Source organism: Pseudophryne corroboree, assembly GCF_028390025.1.
Source record: "Pseudophryne corroboree isolate aPseCor3 chromosome 3 unlocalized genomic scaffold, aPseCor3.hap2 SUPER_3_unloc_64, whole genome shotgun sequence".
In the NCBI taxonomy this organism is placed as follows: domain Eukaryota; kingdom Metazoa; phylum Chordata; class Amphibia; order Anura; family Myobatrachidae; genus Pseudophryne; species Pseudophryne corroboree.
Window position 1 is genome coordinate 585,403 of NW_026967557.1, and position 18,021 is coordinate 603,423.

At 46.0% G+C, this 18,021-nt stretch overlaps 2 protein-coding genes across 3 annotated transcripts in view; one reads left to right on the forward strand and one right to left on the reverse strand.

The window, feature by feature from the left end:
* LOC134984570 (oocyte zinc finger protein XlCOF7.1-like) overlaps positions 1-18,021 on the reverse strand; it is a 326,662-nt gene that overhangs the window by 291,115 nt on the left and 17,526 nt on the right. The window contains exons 4-5 of the mRNA XM_063950127.1: positions 2,969-3,924; positions 2,584-2,650 (exon numbers count right to left, since the gene is read on the reverse strand). Of these exons, the coding sequence (XP_063806197.1) occupies positions 2,584-2,650; positions 2,969-3,924 (1,023 nt within the window). The remainder of the gene's footprint in view (positions 1-2,583; positions 2,651-2,968; positions 3,925-18,021) is intronic.
* Positions 1-18,021, forward strand: part of LOC134984566 (oocyte zinc finger protein XlCOF6-like) — a 191,900-nt gene that overhangs the window by 87,488 nt on the left and 86,391 nt on the right. The window lies entirely within an intron of this gene.

Sequence of the window (18,021 nt, forward strand, 5' to 3'; positions counted from 1 at the left end):
GAGTTAAACTTTCTGATTGTCCAAATATTTATTTTCCACAAGAATAAACAAATAAATTATTTAATAATCATACAATGTGATTTCCAGATTCTGTCTCACAGTTGAAGTCTATGATGGAAATTACGGACCTCTCTCATCTTCTTAAGTGGGTCAACTTGCACAATCGGTGGCTGTCCAAATACTTTTTTGCCCCACTTTATGTTCAAGATTATTCCATACATGAGATTATAATGCGGTACTCCTAATGAAAGTGAATGATCTTTTTTAGTAGATTAGAGGTGGCGTACCTCACTGACACAATATAATGTGCTATAACCCTTATAATGGTTTCTTTATATCTTAATCCCACAAATAAGATATGCAGGTGATTTTAGGAATACCATATCTCACTTACATAGTGAGGAACAGTATAACACACATCAAGGTATCGTTATCATAAGGTACGTCTCAAGCGTACCATTACTCACAATGAATACAGCATAACTCCACATATAAAGGTCTCTGCGTCAAATAGACTTGTACAGTGATGCAATAAAGGTACAATTTATTTCACAAATGGTTTAAAATGGTTGAAAAAATAAACATACAAGCCGTAGATGGGGGCTGTGCGAGATCCCAGCAAGGAAGAATATATGATTTTGTTGAGCTGAGGTCCGGTAACAAAGCTCCAAATCCCAAATATAGAGAAATAAAATAGGTTTTACCTCACATGGGAGACACACATCCACCTCACCTGTGCAAAGACCTCCTTTGGGCAACGCGTTTCGAGTCTGGAGTGACTTTTTCAAGGCATGCTCGAAACGCCCACATCAGACTCGAAACGCATACAGAAAGAGTCCCCTTCCCCCCATAATGTCATCCCACTATTCAAATGAGCTGTCAAAATCAGACAGCCAAAATGGCAGCGTGTACCCACCTCTACACACCAGACGAAATATTTATACACAGTAACACTGATATTATGTGGACACAAAAGTAACAATACAAGTGATACATTAACAGGAAATTGTTTCTGTCACCATAGCGACAATTATCTGAAAAAAAGATAAGACAAATAAAAAGACTCAACGGAAATCTTTTGTTTTTAAACAACTTTATTTCATATCTTTAATAGAGATTTTTGTCTATATTTTAAACTTAAAAATTACTTTACTCTGCACATGGATAAAATATCCTTTAAAGCACAGAAACAATTCAAGTTACGTGTTAGTATTGCAGGTAAGTAAAACAGATACATATCATTCAGACCCAGCCGCAATAGTGGCCCGCAGCATTTTGCTGGTGTTAGCAAAATGCATATGTGCAGCAGCCGTGCAGACACGCACATTGTGGCCGCATACCTGTGGGGCGAATGCGGGCGGGCCAGGACCATTTTCCGGAGGGCATCATGATATCACATATGCGTTCCTCTTTAACCCCCTATAAGCTTCCAGAGTGCACCTCATATCTCATCTTTTCCAAGTTACTACAAATGATATGAGATCGGTAGCAGCACTACTTTCAGGATTATTACACAGAACACACATAAAGGCTGACATAGCAAATAACAGTAACACATACAAGGGATTCATTAGAAATAAGGAAGCATAATCATTAAGTCTAATTATCAACTGGTTCTGTGCGAGACCCATACACCTCGTTACTGTCTCCAGCAGCCCCCAGTACTGCTCTGTGGCCATCTGCCCTGTCTCCCCCCACTACTGCCACCTGCCCTGTCTCCCCCACTACTGCCACCCGCCCTGTCTCCCCTCAACCTGTCTTTACCCCACTACTGCCAACCTCCTTGTCTCCCCCTACTGCTCGCCACCCTGTGCCCCCCCTCTTCCACCTCAGCACTGCTTGGGGACAATATTACCCACAGACACTGCCTCTGGCAGCCCCCGCTACAGCACTAGTGCCACCCACCCTGTTTCCCCCACTTCCATCTCAGAAATGCTTGGGGATTCTTGGTACTGCTGGTAATAGTCCAGCATCTGCAGATGGAAGTAACCAGGCAGAAAGAAGCTGCTTCTGGTACCAGTGACCCTGGTCATGTAGGGCTGGGAGAGTCAGTAAGATTATGTAATAGAGTCACCATCTTACAGGCAGCCGGGGAAGGGAGTAGAGAATGGGTGTTATGTGGCAGGAACGGGCTGGTTAGGTAACAGCCTGGCTGCTGCATTCTGTATAAGCTACAAGCGGTGCAATTTTTTTGCTGGGAGACCCAGGTAGAGGACATTGCAGTAGTCTATGCGTGATGATACAAGTGCATGTATGACTGTAGGTAGATCTTCTGAGGGAATAAAGTGCTGGAGTCTAGCTATGTTCCTCAGATGAGGATCTGATTGTGGCTGATACCTGATGTCTAAATGTCACTCCACTATCCAGGACACCAAGATTCCGCACAGGATCAGCATTTTGTAACTCTGAACCCCCAAGCGTATGTCTGGTTGGTAACAAAGCTGAGCTGTAGACCTGCCCTTTGTTGGTGAGCTTCTATCATAAGGACCTGTTTCACCAGGACTGAGATACAGCCAACTGGCATCAGCCACACCTGGAGCTCAGCTAGACAACCATTTAGGATTGGTACTGGGTTCTCAGTACCTGGAGCAAAAGACAGGTCATCTGCATAGCAGTGGTAGATGAGGGCATGACATCTGATTATTTCACACTGCGGTAGCATGCATATTGCAAAAAGCATAGGAGAAGAACCTTGAACAACGACGCATGGCAATAAGTATAATACAGAAGATGGTTTCTCACCTGAGTGATGTCTATTGTGCTGATTTATTTTTAGAGTATGGAAATGGCCTCTCACCTGTGACTTCGCTGAAGTGTAACAAGTTGTGATTGCTATGTAAAACATTTCACACACTCAGAGCAAGAACATGGCCTCTCACTTGTGTGACTTCTCTCATGTTTAATAAGATCTGATTTGTGTGCAAAACATTTCCCACACTCAGAACATGGAAATGGCTTCTCACCTGTGACTTCGCTGATGTGTAACAAGTTGTGATTTCCAGGTAAAACATTTCCCACACTCATAGCAAGAAAATGGCTTCTCGCCTGTGTGACTTCTCTCATGTTTAATAAGATGTGATTTCTGGATAAAACATTTTCCACACTCAGAACATGGAAATGGCTTTACACCTGTGTGACTTCTCTGATGTTCAACAAGATGTGATTTCTGTGCAAAACATTTCCCACACTCAGAACATGGAAATGGCTTCTCACCTGTGTGACTTCTCTGATGTATAATAAGATTTAGTTTGTGTGCAAAACATTTCCCACACTCAGAACATGGAAATGGCTTCTCACCTATGTGACTTCTCTGATGTCTAGTAAGAACTGATTTGTATGCAAAACATTTCCCACACTCAGAACATGGAAATGGCTTCTCACCTGTGTGACTTCTCTGATGTGCAACAAGATCCGATCTCCGTGCAAAACATTTCCCACACTCAGAACATGGAAATGGCTTATCACCTGTGTGACTTCTCTGATGTCTATTATTATCTGATTTGTGTGCAAAACATTTCCCACACTCAGAACATGGAAATGGCTTCTCACCTATGTGATATCTCCGATGTTTAATAAGATTTGATTTGTATATAAAACATTTCCCACACTCAGAACATAGAAATGGCCTCTCACTTGTCTTACCTGTCTGTGGGTTAATAGGCTTTGTGTTCTGTGTAAAACATTTGGCATCTATAGCACATGGAAACTCTGTATCTACTCTCAGAGCTGTAACAGATGCACCAATATCAGAGTGATCAGGAGAATATTTTGCAGGATCAGGGGGACCAGCTGATAGAGCTGGATGTATAATTGGGGTAATGGGGTTATCTCCTGGAGAATCCTGTCTACTGTCATTATCTTTTATGTCACAATCCGGGGATAACATTAGATGTCCTTCTGAGATATTTCTGCTTGTGTGTCCATCTGCTGGAAATAAAACACATTATGGAAATGTGACTTTTCTGTAACAATATTAATCTTGCAAAGAATAGGAGAAGACGACTCTCTGGGACAATTAATTGTAAATGTGTGTGTATAATAAAACAACTTTTAATGAAGGCTTTATAATATTGTGTCTCAGACTATCATTGTGTCCACCCTCCTGAGAACACTCACAATAACAAATGTAATATTATAATAAGACTTAGATATATCTCTCTCTTGTACTGGTATCTAACCATGAAGTATAAATGGAGATGTAGTCTCTCGCCAAGTCCTATGTCAGCACCAATGTAAAACAATGGATGTGGAACATATCGTATGAATTGGAGATTCTAGATGAACAATAATATCAGTAATATGAGCTGATGGATCAGAGAAATGTCTCCTAACGTTACTCCTGGAAGCATTGGTAAAGTAGCATTCCTTTATGTGTGTGCTCATACGCTGGTAAGCCTGTACATGTGTTACTCACCCTTATATAAGGTATATTGCTACAGCAGAGTAGGTGTGGAACAAGGTACTTTACATGCAATACACCATATAATACACTGCAATCATCATCTGCTAGGTTATACTCTACTTTCTCTTACATCCTAGAGGATGCTGGAATCCATTTAGTACCATGGAGTATAGAAGGGTCCTTTGGGAGCCACTGGCACTTTAAGAGTTTAATAGTGTGGGCTGGCCCCTCCCTCTATGCCCCTCCTACCAGACTCAGTTTAGAAAATGTGCCCAGAGGAGTCACAGCTATGGGAGCTCCTAGGAGGTTTCCTAGTTTTTTTTAATTTTCTAGAGTCAACAGCCTCCCTGCTTTGAGGGACTTAGGGGGAGGGAGTGGGGTAGAAACCAACTTCCTGAAGAGTCAATGGTTCTCTACTCCGATGACAGGACACTGAATCATTGACTCATAGGAACTAGGACACGGACAGGGGGCGCTGCCCTCCCTATTAAGGTTGGTCGTCACCGGGCTTTTATCATAATAACTGCCTACAGGGGCGCTGTGTGGCTGGCTCCTTATACTCTGTGACTCTCTGAAGGTACTCTGGGGGAAACTGTGTCTGACATTTTCCTGTGTGTGTGTGTGAGTGTGTATATCCACATTACCATGTCTAAGGACTCTGTGTCCTGTGCTGCAGAGTGTGTATCTTCTCCTGAGGAGTCTATTCCATGTACTCAGGACTGCAATGTGCTGTCTCAGCCTTCTGAATCCGAACCCCCATGGGTGGATACTTTAAGGGGAATGATATCCCAGATTTCAACAAGGATGTCACATACTGAGAAAGAGACGCAGGTTTTTGAGACAATCTGTAGAGGGTTTGAAGTATTCAGCTCCCACTACTTCATCTAAAACCCCACCTACATACCCCAAAAAATGTACACTTTCCCAGATAATGCAAGCTGACACTGATACCGACTCTGATACAGGGGACGGTGATGGGGATATGCAGGGGGGGGGGATGCATCTATTGCTAAAGGGGTGCAGCTAATGATTGATGCCATTAGGGATGTTTTGCATATTTCTGAGAAGGTTCCGGAACAAGTAGAGGAATCTTATATTACAGTAAATAAGAAATCCTCGCTTACCTTCCCTGCTTCTAAAGAGTTAAACTCCTTGTTTGAAAAATCCTGGGAAAAAATTCCAGATCCCTAAAAATTCTCATTGCTTTCCCTTTCCCTGAAGAGAATAGAAAAGTGGGAAAACCCACCTATTGTAGACGCTTCTGTATCTAGGCTCTCTACAAAGGTGGTTTTACCTGTCCCTGGTTCAACCACCTTAAAGGAGCTGGCTGACCGCAAGATTGAGACTACGCTCAAATCACTATACACTGCTACAGGCATGGCTTTAAGGCCCACTACTGCTTGTGCGTGGATTTCTAAAGCCATAGTAAAGTGGTCAGGCACCTTACTACAGGACTTAGATACTATGGATAGGAGTGACACTGACTTGTTTTTACGTCACATACAGGATTCTGCAGGCTTCATGGTGGAGGCCATGAAGGACATTGGCCTGCTACTTCCATGGCTGTCTCGGCACGCAGAGGACTCTGGCTACGCCAATGGACTGCGGATGCAGAATCCAAGAAAAGTGTGGAGAACCTGCCATTTACAGGTCAGGCACTATTTGGGGACGCATTGGATGCGTGGATTTCCACGGCGACTGTGGGTAAGTCGACATTTCTTCCCTCCGCAGCAGCCCCAGCTAAGAAATCTTATCCTACACTGCAGTCCTTTTGGACTGCAAAATGTAAAAATAAGATTTTACTTACCGATAAATCTATTTCTCGTAGTCCGTAGTGGATGCTGGGACTCCGTAAGGACCATGGGGATATAGCGGCTCCGCAGGAGACAGGGCACAATAATAAAAGCTTTAGGATCAGGTGGTGTGCACTGGCTCCTCCCCCTATGACCCTCCTCCAAGCCTCAGTTAGGATACTGTGCCCGGACGAGCGTGCATAATAAGGAAGGATATTGAATCCCGGGTAAGACTCATACCAGCCACACCAATCACACCGTACAACCTGTGATCTGAACCCAGTTAACAGTATGATAACAACGAAGGAGCCTCTGACAAGATGGCTCACAACAAGAATAACCCGATTTTTGTAACAATAACTATGTACAAGTATTGCAGACAATCCGCACTTGGGATGGGCGCCCAGCATCCACTACGGACTACGAGAAATAGATTTATCGGTAAGTAAAATCTTATTTTCTCTGACGTCCTAGTGGATGCTGGGACTCCGTAAGGACCATGGGGATTATACCAAAGCTCCCAAACGGGCGGGAGAGTGCGGATGACCCTGCAGCACCGAATGAGAGACTCCATGTCCTCCTCAGCCAGGGTATCAAATTTTTAGAATTTAGCAAACGTGTTTGTCCCTGACCAAGTAACTGCTCAGCAAAGTTGTAAAGCCGAGACCCCTCAGGCAGTCGCCCAAGATGAGCCCACTTCCTTGTGGAATGGGCTTTTACTGATTTTTGCTGTGGCAAGCCTGCCACAGAATGTGCAAGCTGAATTGTACTACAAATCCAGCGAGCAATCGTCTGCTTAGAAGCAGGAGCACCCATCTTGTTGGGTGCATACAGGCTAAACAGCGAGTCAGATTTTCTGACTCCAGCCGTCCTGGAACATATATTTTCAGGGCCCTGACAACGTCAAGTAACTTGGAGTCCTCCAAGTCCCTAGTAGCCGCAGGTACCACAATAGGTTGGTTCATGTGAAAAACAGAAAACACCTTAAGGAAAAAATTGAGGACGAGTCCTCAATTCTGCCCTGTCAGAATGAAAAATTAAGTAAGGGCTTTCATATGATAAAGCCGCCCATTCTGACCCACGCCTGGCTGAAGCCAGGGCTAATTCTTCACCTTCCATGTGAATATTTTAAGTCCACAGTGGTGAGTGGATCAAACCAATGTGACTTTAGGAAACTCAAAACAACATTGAGATCCCAAGGTGCCACTGGGGCACAAAAGGAGGCTGTATATGCAGTACCCCTTCTACAAACATCTGAACTTCAGGCACTGAAGCCAGTTCTTTCTGGGAGAAATTCGACAGGGTCGAAATTTGAACCTTAATGGACCCTAATTTTAGGCCCATAGACAGTCCTGTTTTCAGGAAGTGTAGGAAACGACCCAGTTGGAATTCCTCTGTAGGGACCTTCTTGGCCTCACACCACGCAACATATTTTCGCCCAATGCGGTGAAAATGTTTTGCGGTTACATCCTTCCTGGCTTCGACCAGGGTAGGGATGACTTCATCTGGAATGCCCTTTCAGGATCCGGCATTCAATTGCCATGCCGTCAAACGCAGCCGGCGTAAGTCTTGGAACAGACAAGGCCCCTGCTGGAGCAGGTCCTTTCTTAAAGGTAGCGGCCACGGTTCTTCCGTGAGCATCTCTTGAAGTTCCGGGTACCAAGTCCTTCATGACCCATCCGGAACCACGAGTACCGTTCTTACTCATCTCCTTCTTATGATTCTCAGTACTTTTGGTATGAGATGCATAGGAGGGAACACATACCCTGACTGGTACACCCACAGTGTTACCAGAGCGTCCACCGCTATTGCCTGAGGGTCCCTTGACCTGGCGCAATATCTGTCTAGTTTTTTGTTCAGGCGGGACGCCATCATGTCCACCTTTGGTTTTTCCCAACGGTTTACAATCATGAGGAAGACTTCCCGCTGAAGTCCCCACTCTCCCGGGTGGAGGTCATGCCTGCTGAGGAAGTCTGCTTCCCAGTTTTCCACTCCCGGAATTAACACTGCTGAGAGTGTTATCACCTGATTTTTCGCCCAGCGAAGAATCCTTGCAGTTTCTGCCATTACCTCCTGCTTCTTGTGTCGCCCTGTTTGTTTACGTGGGCGACTGCCGTGATGTTGTCCCACTGGATCAATACCGGCTGACCTTGAAGCAGAGGTCCTGCTAAGCTTAGAGCATTGTAAATTGCCCTTAACTCCAGTATATTTATGTGGAGAGAAATCTCCAGACTTGATCACACTCCCTGGAAATTTTTTCCTTGTGTGACTGCTCCCCAGCCACTCAGGCTGGCATCCGTGGTCACCAGGACCCAGTCCTGAATGCCAAATCTGCGGCCCTTTCATAGATGAGCACTCTGCAGCCACCGCAGAAGAAACACCCTTGTCCTTAGAGACAGGGTTATCCGCTGATGCATCTGAAGATGCGATCCGGTCCATTTTCCCAGCAGATCCCACTGAAAGGTTCTTGCTTGAAATCTACCGAATGGGATCGCTTTGTAAGAAACCACCATTTTCCACAGGACCCTTGTGCAATGATGCACTGATACCTTTCCTGGTTTTAGGAGGTTCCTGACTAGCTCGGATAACTCCCTGGCTTTCTTCTCCGGGAGAAAACATCCTTTTCTGGACTGTGTCCAGAATCATCCCTAGGAACAGTAGACGTGTCGTCGGAAAAAGCTGCGATTTTGGAATATTTAGAATCCATTCGTGCTGTCGTAGAAACTACTTAAGATAGTGCTTCTCCGACCTCCAACTGTTCTCTGGACCTTGCCCTTATCAGGAAAGCGTCCATATTTCTTGTAAGAAGAATCATCATTTCGGCCATTACCTTGGTAAAGACCCGGGGTGCCGTGGACAATCCAAACGGCAGCGTCTGAACTGATAGTGACAGTTCTGTACCATGAACCTGAGATACCCTTGGTGAGAAGGGCAAATCTGGACATGTAGGTAAATGTCCCTGATATCCAGTGACACCATATCGTCCTGGTTCACTATCACTGCTCTGAGTGACTCCATCTTGATTTGAACCCTTGTATGTAAGTGTTCAAATCTTTCAGATCTCACCGAGCCGTCTGGCTTCAGTACCACAATATAGAGTGGAATAATACCCCTTCCCTTGTTGTAGGAGGAGTACTTTGATTATCACCTGCTGGGAATACAGCCTGTGAATTTTTTTCCCAATACTGCCTCCCTGTCGGAGGGAGACGTTGGTAAAGCAGACTTCAGGAACTTGTGAGGGGGAGACGTCTCGAATTTCCAATGTACACCTGGGATACTACGTGTAGGATCCAGGAGTCCACTTGCGAGTGAGCCCACTGTGAGCTGAAACTCTTGAGATGACCCCCCCCCACCGCACCTGAGTCCGCTTGTATGGCCCCAGCGTCATGCTGCGGACTTGTCAGAAGCTGTGGAGGACTTCTGTTCCTGGGAATGGGCTGCCTGCTGCAGTCTTCTTCCCTTTCCTCTAACCCTGGACAGATATGATTGGCCTTTTGCCCCCTGCCTTTATGGGTACGAAAGGACTGAGACTGAAAAGACTGTGTCCTTTTCTGCTGAGATGTGACTTGGGGTAACAAAAGTGGATTTTTCAGCTGTTGCCATGGCCACCAGGTCCGATGGACCGCCCCTTTATACGGCAATACTTCCATGTGCCGTCTGGAATCTGCATCACCTGACCACTGTCGTGTCTATAAACATCGTCTGGCAGATATGGACATCACATTTACTCTTGATGCCAGAATGCAAATATCCCTCTGCGCATCTCGCATATATAGAAATGCATCCTTAAAATGCTCTATAGTCAATAAAATATTGTCCCTGTCAAGGGTATCAATATTTTCAGTCAGGAAATCCGACCAAGCCCCCCCAGCTCTGCACATCCAGGCTGAGGCGATTGCTGGTCGTAGTATAACACCAGTATGTGTGTATATACTTTTTAGGATATTTTTCAGCTTCCTATCAGCTGGCTCCTTGAGGGCGGCCGTATCTGGAGACGGTAACGCCACTTGTTTTTATAAGCGTGTGAGCGCCTTATCCACCCTAAGGTGTGTTTCCCAACTCGCCCTCACTTCTGGCGGGAAAAGGTATACCTCCCATAATTTTCTATCGGAGGAAACCCACGTATCATCACACACTTTAATATATATATATATATCTATATATATCTATATCTGATTCAGGAAAAACTACAAGTAGATTATTCCCACCCTACATAATACCCTTATTTGTGGTACTTGTAGTATCAGAAATATGTAACACCTCCTTCATTGCCCTTAACATGTAACGTGCGGCCCTAAAGGAAAATACGTTTGTTTCTTCACCGTCGACACTGAAATCAGTGTCCCTGTCTGTGTCGACCAACTGAGGTAAATGGGTGTTTTTACAAGCCCCTGACGGTGTCTGAGACGCCTGGACAGGTACTAATTTGTTTGCCGACCGTCTCATGTCGTCAACCGACCATTGCATCGTGTTGACATTATCACGTAATTCCTAAATAAGCCATCCATTCCGGTGTCGACTCCCTAGAGAGTGACATCCCCAATACAGGCAATTTGCTCCGCCTCCTCACCAACATCGTCCTCCTACCTGTCGACACACACGTACCGACACACAGCACACACACACAGGGAATGCTCTGATAGAGGACAGGACCCCACTAGCCCTTTGGGGAGACAGAGGGAGAGTTTGCCAGCACACACCAAAAACGCTATAATTATACAGGGACAACCCCTTATACAAGTGTTTTCCCTTATAGCATTTTCACATATGTAATCATATCGCCAAATAAGTGCCCCCCCTCTCTGTTTTAACCCTGTTTCTGTAGTGCAGTGCAGGGGAGAGTCTGGGAGCCTTCCTCACAGCAGAGCTGAGCAGGAAAATGGCGCCGTGTGCTGAGGAGAATAGGGCCCGCCCCCTAAAACGGCGGGCTCTTCTCCCGGAGTTTGTGAGATCTGGCAGGGGTTAAATACATCCATATAGCCTCAAGGGCTATATGTGATGTATTTTAGCCATAAAAAAGGTATAATACATTGCTGCCCAGGGCGCCCCCCCCAGCGCCCTGCACCCTCAGTGACCGCTGGTATGAAGTGTGCTGACAACAATGGCGCACAGCTGCAGTGCTGTGCGCTACCTTATGAAGACTGAAAGTCTTCTGCCGCCTGTTTCTGGACCTCTGGACCTCTTCAACTTCGGCATCTGCAAGGGGGGTCGGCGGCGCGGCTCCGGGACCGGACTCCATGGCTGGGCCTGTGTTCGATCCCTCTGGAGCTAATGGTGTCCAGTAGCCTAAGAAGCAAATCCATCCTGCACGCAGGTGAGTTTACTTCTCTCCCCTAAGTCCCTCGTAGCAGTGAGCCTGTTGCCAGCAGGTCTCACTGAAAGAAAAAAACCTAACAACTTTTATTCTAAGCAGCTCAGGAGAGCCACCTAGATTGCACCCTTCTCGGCTGGGCACAGAAATCTAACTGAGGCTTGGAGGAGGGTCATAGGGGGAGGAGCCAGTGCACACCACCTGATCCTAAAGCTTTTATTATTGTGCCCCGTCTTCTGCGGAGCCGCTATATCCCCATGGTCCTTACGGAGTCCCATCATCCACTAGGACGTCAGAGAAAAATCCAAACCCCCTCACACCTTCTTTAGAGGAGGTCAGGGAAGATCCAAAAAAACGTCACCAACAGGTTCCCAGGTACAGAAACCAGGTTCTGCTTCCTTCAAATATTCAGCATGACGATGGACCTCTCAGCCTGGACATCAGGCAGGTGGGAGCGAGACTAAAAGATTTCAGTCATGTCTGGGCGTCATCATGCCTAGACCCCTGAGTGAAGGATATTGTTAACCAGGGGTACAGACTGGAGTTTCAGGAACTCCCACCTCACAGATTCTTCAAATCAGGCTTACCAGCTTCGCTAACAAAAAGTGCTATTCTACAGGAGGCCATTCAAAAATTGGTACAAACAAATGTCATTGTTCCAGTTCCACCTCACACAAAAACCAAGGGTTATTACTCAATCCTGTTTGTGGTACCAAAACCGGACCGTTCGGTAAGGCCTATATTGAACCTGAAGTCGTTGAACCCCTACTTGAGGGTTTTCCAATTCAAGATGGAGTCTCTGAGAGTGGTGATCGCAGGTCTGGAACAGGGGGAATTCCTAGTATCCCTGGATATCAAGGATGCGTACCTTCACATTCCAATCTGGCCACCTCACCAGGCCTATCTACGGTTTGCACTACAGGACTGTCACTACTAGTTCCAGACGTTGTCATTTGGCCTCTCCACAGCACCGAGGGTGTTCACCATGGTCATGGCAGAGATAATGCTCCTCCTACGCAAACAGGGAGTGAACATAATTCCATATCTGGATGAACTGCTGATAGAGGCATCTTCTAAGGAGAAGCTGTTGCAGAGTATTGCGCTCTCAACTCAATTAGTCTGGGATCATGGGTGGATCCTGAACCTTCCAAAGTCACATTTGGAACAGACAAGGAGACTGACCTTCCTGAGGATGATACTTGACACGGAAGTGCAGAGGTTGTTTCTACCGGTGGAGAAAGCGTTGGTGATCCAATCAATGGTCCAGGATGTCTTGAAACCTCCCTGGGTAACGGTTCATCAGTGCACTCGCCTTCTGGGGAAGATGGTAGCCTCCTACAAGGCTCTACAATACGGAAGATTCCATGCACGGTTCTTCCAGCTGGATCTCCTGGACAAGTGGTCGGGATCACATCTTCACATGCACCAGCGGATATGCCTGTCGCCGAAAGCCAGAATTTCAGTCTGGTGGCTGCAAACTTCTCACCTGCGGCCCGCAGGTTTGGGATTCAGAATTGGATTCTTCTAACCACGGATGCAAGCATCAAAGGTTGGGGAGTAGTCACCCAGGGGGAAAACTTCCAAGGAAAGTGGTCAGGCCAGGAATCTGTCCTTCCAATAAACATTCTGGAACAAAGGGACATATACAATGGCCTTCTACTTGCGGCTCATCTTCTGCAATATCGAGCCATTCAGGTTTAGTCGGACAACGTCACAGCGGTGTCCTACATAAACAGGCAGGGTGGAATGAAGAGCAGGGCTGCAATGTCAGAGGTAACAAGAACCCTCCTCTGGTCAGAAAGACACGTGCTGGCGCTGTCAGCGATCTTCATTCCGGGAGTGGACAACTGGGAAGCTGACTTCCTCAGCAGACATGATCTACATACAGGAGAATGGGGCCTCCACCCGGAGGTATTCACAGAGGTAACACACCGATGGGGTGTATCTCAGATAGACATGATGGCCAGGTACCTTGAGAAAGCTGTTGGTACAGCGAAACGCGTTGGTTAAGAGAAGTTGGGCACTACTAACTCCACCACTTTACATCAGGAACAAGCCTAGAAGTCCATACAAGCCAAAACGGGGATTCGACAGTTATCCACTAACAACATGGGAGACCGAGCTTCAAATAGGACTGAGTTGCTGCTCGGAAACCAAGCAAAGGTCTGTCCTAAGAAATTTGTGGACCTTCATCTGTCAGCATTGCAAATTGCCCCCAGGACTGTGGCATAAGTTCCTTGGAGTATACACACCAATTGACTGCTCTACTTCTTGCATGGTAATATACCAGACTAATTGCTGTGCTGTGCTTGCCCAAATTTACAATATATATATATATATATGTATTTATATACATATATATATATTTTTTTATGCTTATAATTTTTTTTTATATCTGATCAGGCTTACTATCCAGCATGCTTATTCCACAACAGGATTGCCAATTCCAAAATCTGTTCAGGCCCACTCTACCCGTAAAGTGGGTTCTTCCTGGGCAGCTGCCTGGGGTGTCTCGGCTATTCAGCTTTGCTGAGCAGCTACTTGGTTAGGGTCGAACACATTTGCTAAATTTTACAAGTTCTATACTTCGGCCTCTGAGGACTTCAAGTTTGGTCAATCATTACTGCAGGAACCTCAGCACTCTCCCTCCTGTACTGGGAGCTTTGGTACATCTCCATGGTACTAAATGGACCCCAGCATTCTCTAGAATGTAAGAGAAAATAGGATTGTAATTACCTACTGGTAAATCCTTTTCTCGTAGTCCGTAGAGGATGTTGGGCGCCCCCGTCCTGTGCTTCGTATTACTGCATTGTTACTTGGTTCAGAATTGTTGGTTTAGCCGTTGCTGAAGTGTTCTAAGTTGGTTAGTTTGGCTTTTTTGTTATGTGTGAGCTGGTGAGAATTTCACCACTATCTGTGTATTTCCTTCTCTCGAAGTACATCCGTCTCCTCAGGCACAGTTTCTAGACTGAGTCTGGTAGGAGGGGCATAGAGGGAAACCAGCCCACACTATTAAACTCTTAAAGTGACAGTGGCTCCTAAAGCACCCGTCTATACCCCATGGTACTAAATGGACCCCAGCATCCTCTACAGACTACGAGAAAAGTATTTTCGTTAGGTAATTAAAATCCTATTATTACATCCCCATCATCAGTGTTTTACCTCTATTCTCAATAGTAATAAGGATGATGTGTGTACGGTAAGTATGATACAGAGAATTACATATCACAATCTATACAGCTGCCGCCATACTTCTGCTTCTCATACGTGTGCTACTGGCAGCAGTGAACATCTGAGTGAGAGTGCAGGGAAGACAGCAGAGTCTGATGAGAAAGAGACTGGATCTGCCTTTGTAGGGCTGTACCACACCTGTCACCTCTGTTAGTATATAAAATAATAAATAAGAGGAGTGTGGTCCATCCAGACGTGCTTTCTGGAGATCTCCTCACTAAGTGGCTTCTTATCTACCCTACCTGATAGCTCTCAGCCGCCGCTGGGACCAAGACCCAATCTATTAAGTTCCCCACTCCTATTGCCCCAAAGACGCTCACTCCGAGCACTGTTCACTGCCGCAGCCTAGTGACGCCTATGAAGCCACAGGCTGTATTCTGGGGCTGCGCACGCCTGGTCTTTCCTGCACACTTCAGACACCTGACTTGAAGGCGCTTTTGGCTCAGGCGGGAGTACTTGCTCTTCAGATAACATGGGTGCGCAGGTCCCACTACTGCTGGGGACAGAACGGGATGCCCACAGTCACCGGAGCCCGGCAGTGAAATTGGGAAGTGAGATGGCTGCCATTTTGGATCCTGGTGCCCGGCCATTGCATGCTTTGCCTTCTGCCTTCAATAAGGTTTAATATAAATAAATGTCCTGAGGCTGGACCGGGGTCACTGCACTAAATTGAGGCATTTGCCTGGAGGTGAAACTACCTTCTATTTATATGCTATCACCATAATCTACTTCCTCTCAGTCTACATGCAGAGCCCAGTATCAAGTATCATCTGAGTACAGCTCATTACACTCTGATTACAACCTCACAGTATATTATTTTGTAGATTTATTCACTGAATATATTTTTCCATTTGTGTCTCTCTGTGCTGAGTACTTCACGTCTGTGATCACGCTGACCTCTAGTGGAATTTCTCGCTCATTACTGTGTTATTTGACTTGCATTACATCATGTTTACTTGTCACCCCAACTAAGAATGTCATATTGAACTGAGTCATCTTGATGTAACCTACTGACAGCATACTACTGCTCCTTTTATGCATAGATCGTTTGTATTTTCCTATCTCTGAGAGGTCAGTCTCTTTGTAGCCGGCTTACCATGCCTCCAAAAAAGGTTAAAAGGTAACAAATCGGCCCCACCTGTCCATCTCTTTGGTACCTCGAATTCAGGTGGTCCTTCTGAGACCACTACATCATCATCTGCTTCTACTTGTCAGGCGCACAGCCCAGCTGTAGACCTCTTAAGACACTCTAGATGGTCCTGTTACTCTACGCTCTATACATTCTATGTTATCTGCATTTAAGGACGGAAATAATCTCAGAATTTAACTGTAATATTCAAGCTTTGAGGTCTGATATCAGTGAGATTGGCACTCGTACAGACTGAGATGAAAGAGATTGTTGTGTCTCACAAAGATCTGATTTCAGCGCATGACACCGTTCAGGAAGACATGGGCCAGTATTTACTAATAATCCGAGTTTGCCCAATTTGTGTTTTTTTTTTCAAAGTCCCAATCCGGGAATTCAGTAAGCACCAATCTCGGCAGTGTCTGGTCTATTCGTAATTGTTTGATTGGCAAAGTTATGAATTACGAATGAATAGACCATCAGTCAAACGCGGCTGTTATTTCATACAATACGGGCATTCACTATTCATTCGTATCTGGGTGTTAGTCTCTGAGGGCTCAAGTGCGGGTCTATTTTTTTGCGAATCACTCTGTCCATGAGCCAGGGGGACGTGCTGCATATACATTGCCTCAGATTGCTCATTCCTTCCAAAATTATTATGAGTCCCTCTATAATCTTAGAAAGGATCAAACCCCTCAGGCTGCCTCTGATCTGAGGGTATTGATACAGAGATACCTGGCGGAAGTTGAATTTCCAAAACTTCCTGAGTCAGACCTGGATGCTCTGGAACAACCCTTTACCATAGAAGAGCTGGAAACAGCCTTGGCGGCTACACCAACTGGGAAGAGTCCGGGCCCGGATGGTTTCCCAGTCGGATACTATAAAGCCTTTAAACAATCCCTGTTGCCCCTCTTCTTGAAGGCGTGCAATTCCATCTCTGCCGAGAAAGGCTTTTCTCCGCAGACCTTGGAAGCACATATAACTGTGATCCCAAAAGAGGGTAAGGACCCCACCCAGTGCTCGAGCTACCGACCTATTTCCCTCCTCAATTGCGACAGTAAACTCTTTGCTAAATTGCTTGCGCGCCGTTTGGGCCGCCTTCTCCCGCTGGTGGTTCATGTAGTTGTAGTGTCAGTGAGGCTGCACACGGCAGAGATACAATGTAGCGCCTGTGCGCTCCATTGTATCCAATGGTGGGAACTTTGCGGTCAGTGGTTGACCGAAAGTAACCTCACCGCTGACCGCAAAGTTCCCAGCATTGGATACAATAGAGCGCATAGGCGCTACATTGTATCTCTGCCGTGTGCAGCCTCACAGACACTACAGGAGCACACAGCCAATCAGGAGAGTGCAACGACGTGGTGCTTCCTGATTGGCTGAAGGGACCCTCTGTGACAGGAGTCAGGGGGGGTCCTGGCAGTCGGGGAAAGGGGTCCCCTTCAGTGCGTAGTCGGGTTTCTGTTTTTTTGTTTTGCCAAGTACGTGGATTATACAAAGAAGACAAGCAACACTGGATTATGTGAGTATACATTTTTTCACAGGCACCCATGGGATTCTACAGGGAGAAGTGGACTGAGCCTCGTGTGAACATAGGTAAGTGGTATTATGGCAACGGTGGTACACAATGACCCGCCGTGGGCTACATTCTAAACATTGCAGTCTATGCTAGTTACTAAACTAATGCCCCCTATAGGTCCTATGCCGGTAAAACCATATATAGTCCCTTCAGCTAATTCTCCGTTGGCAGATACCTTGTCCACGCACTTACAGAAATTGAACCAGTCACTGACTACTAAGTCTGTCCCTCGCCCGCCTAAGACAAAAGTGTCCTCTAAGCGGGCCATTACTCCCTCACAATCCACTGCTGTCGCTGACACCTTTTCTGATGAAGATGGCGTTTACACAGACCCCACAGATTCTGATAATACTGCTTGTTATACTGGCTCACAAGTGGATGTTCCTGATCTCTTGGAGGCCATTAGAGTAATTTTACAGATTACAGATGATCTCGAGCCATCTGTCCCTCCTAAGAAACCAGATAGATTCAAGCGTCAGAAGGTGGTTAAACAAGTTTTACCTCACTCTGATCACCTGGTTGATATACGTCAGGAATCCTGGGAGAACCCAGGAAAGAAGTTTGTACCTCACAAGAAGCTTC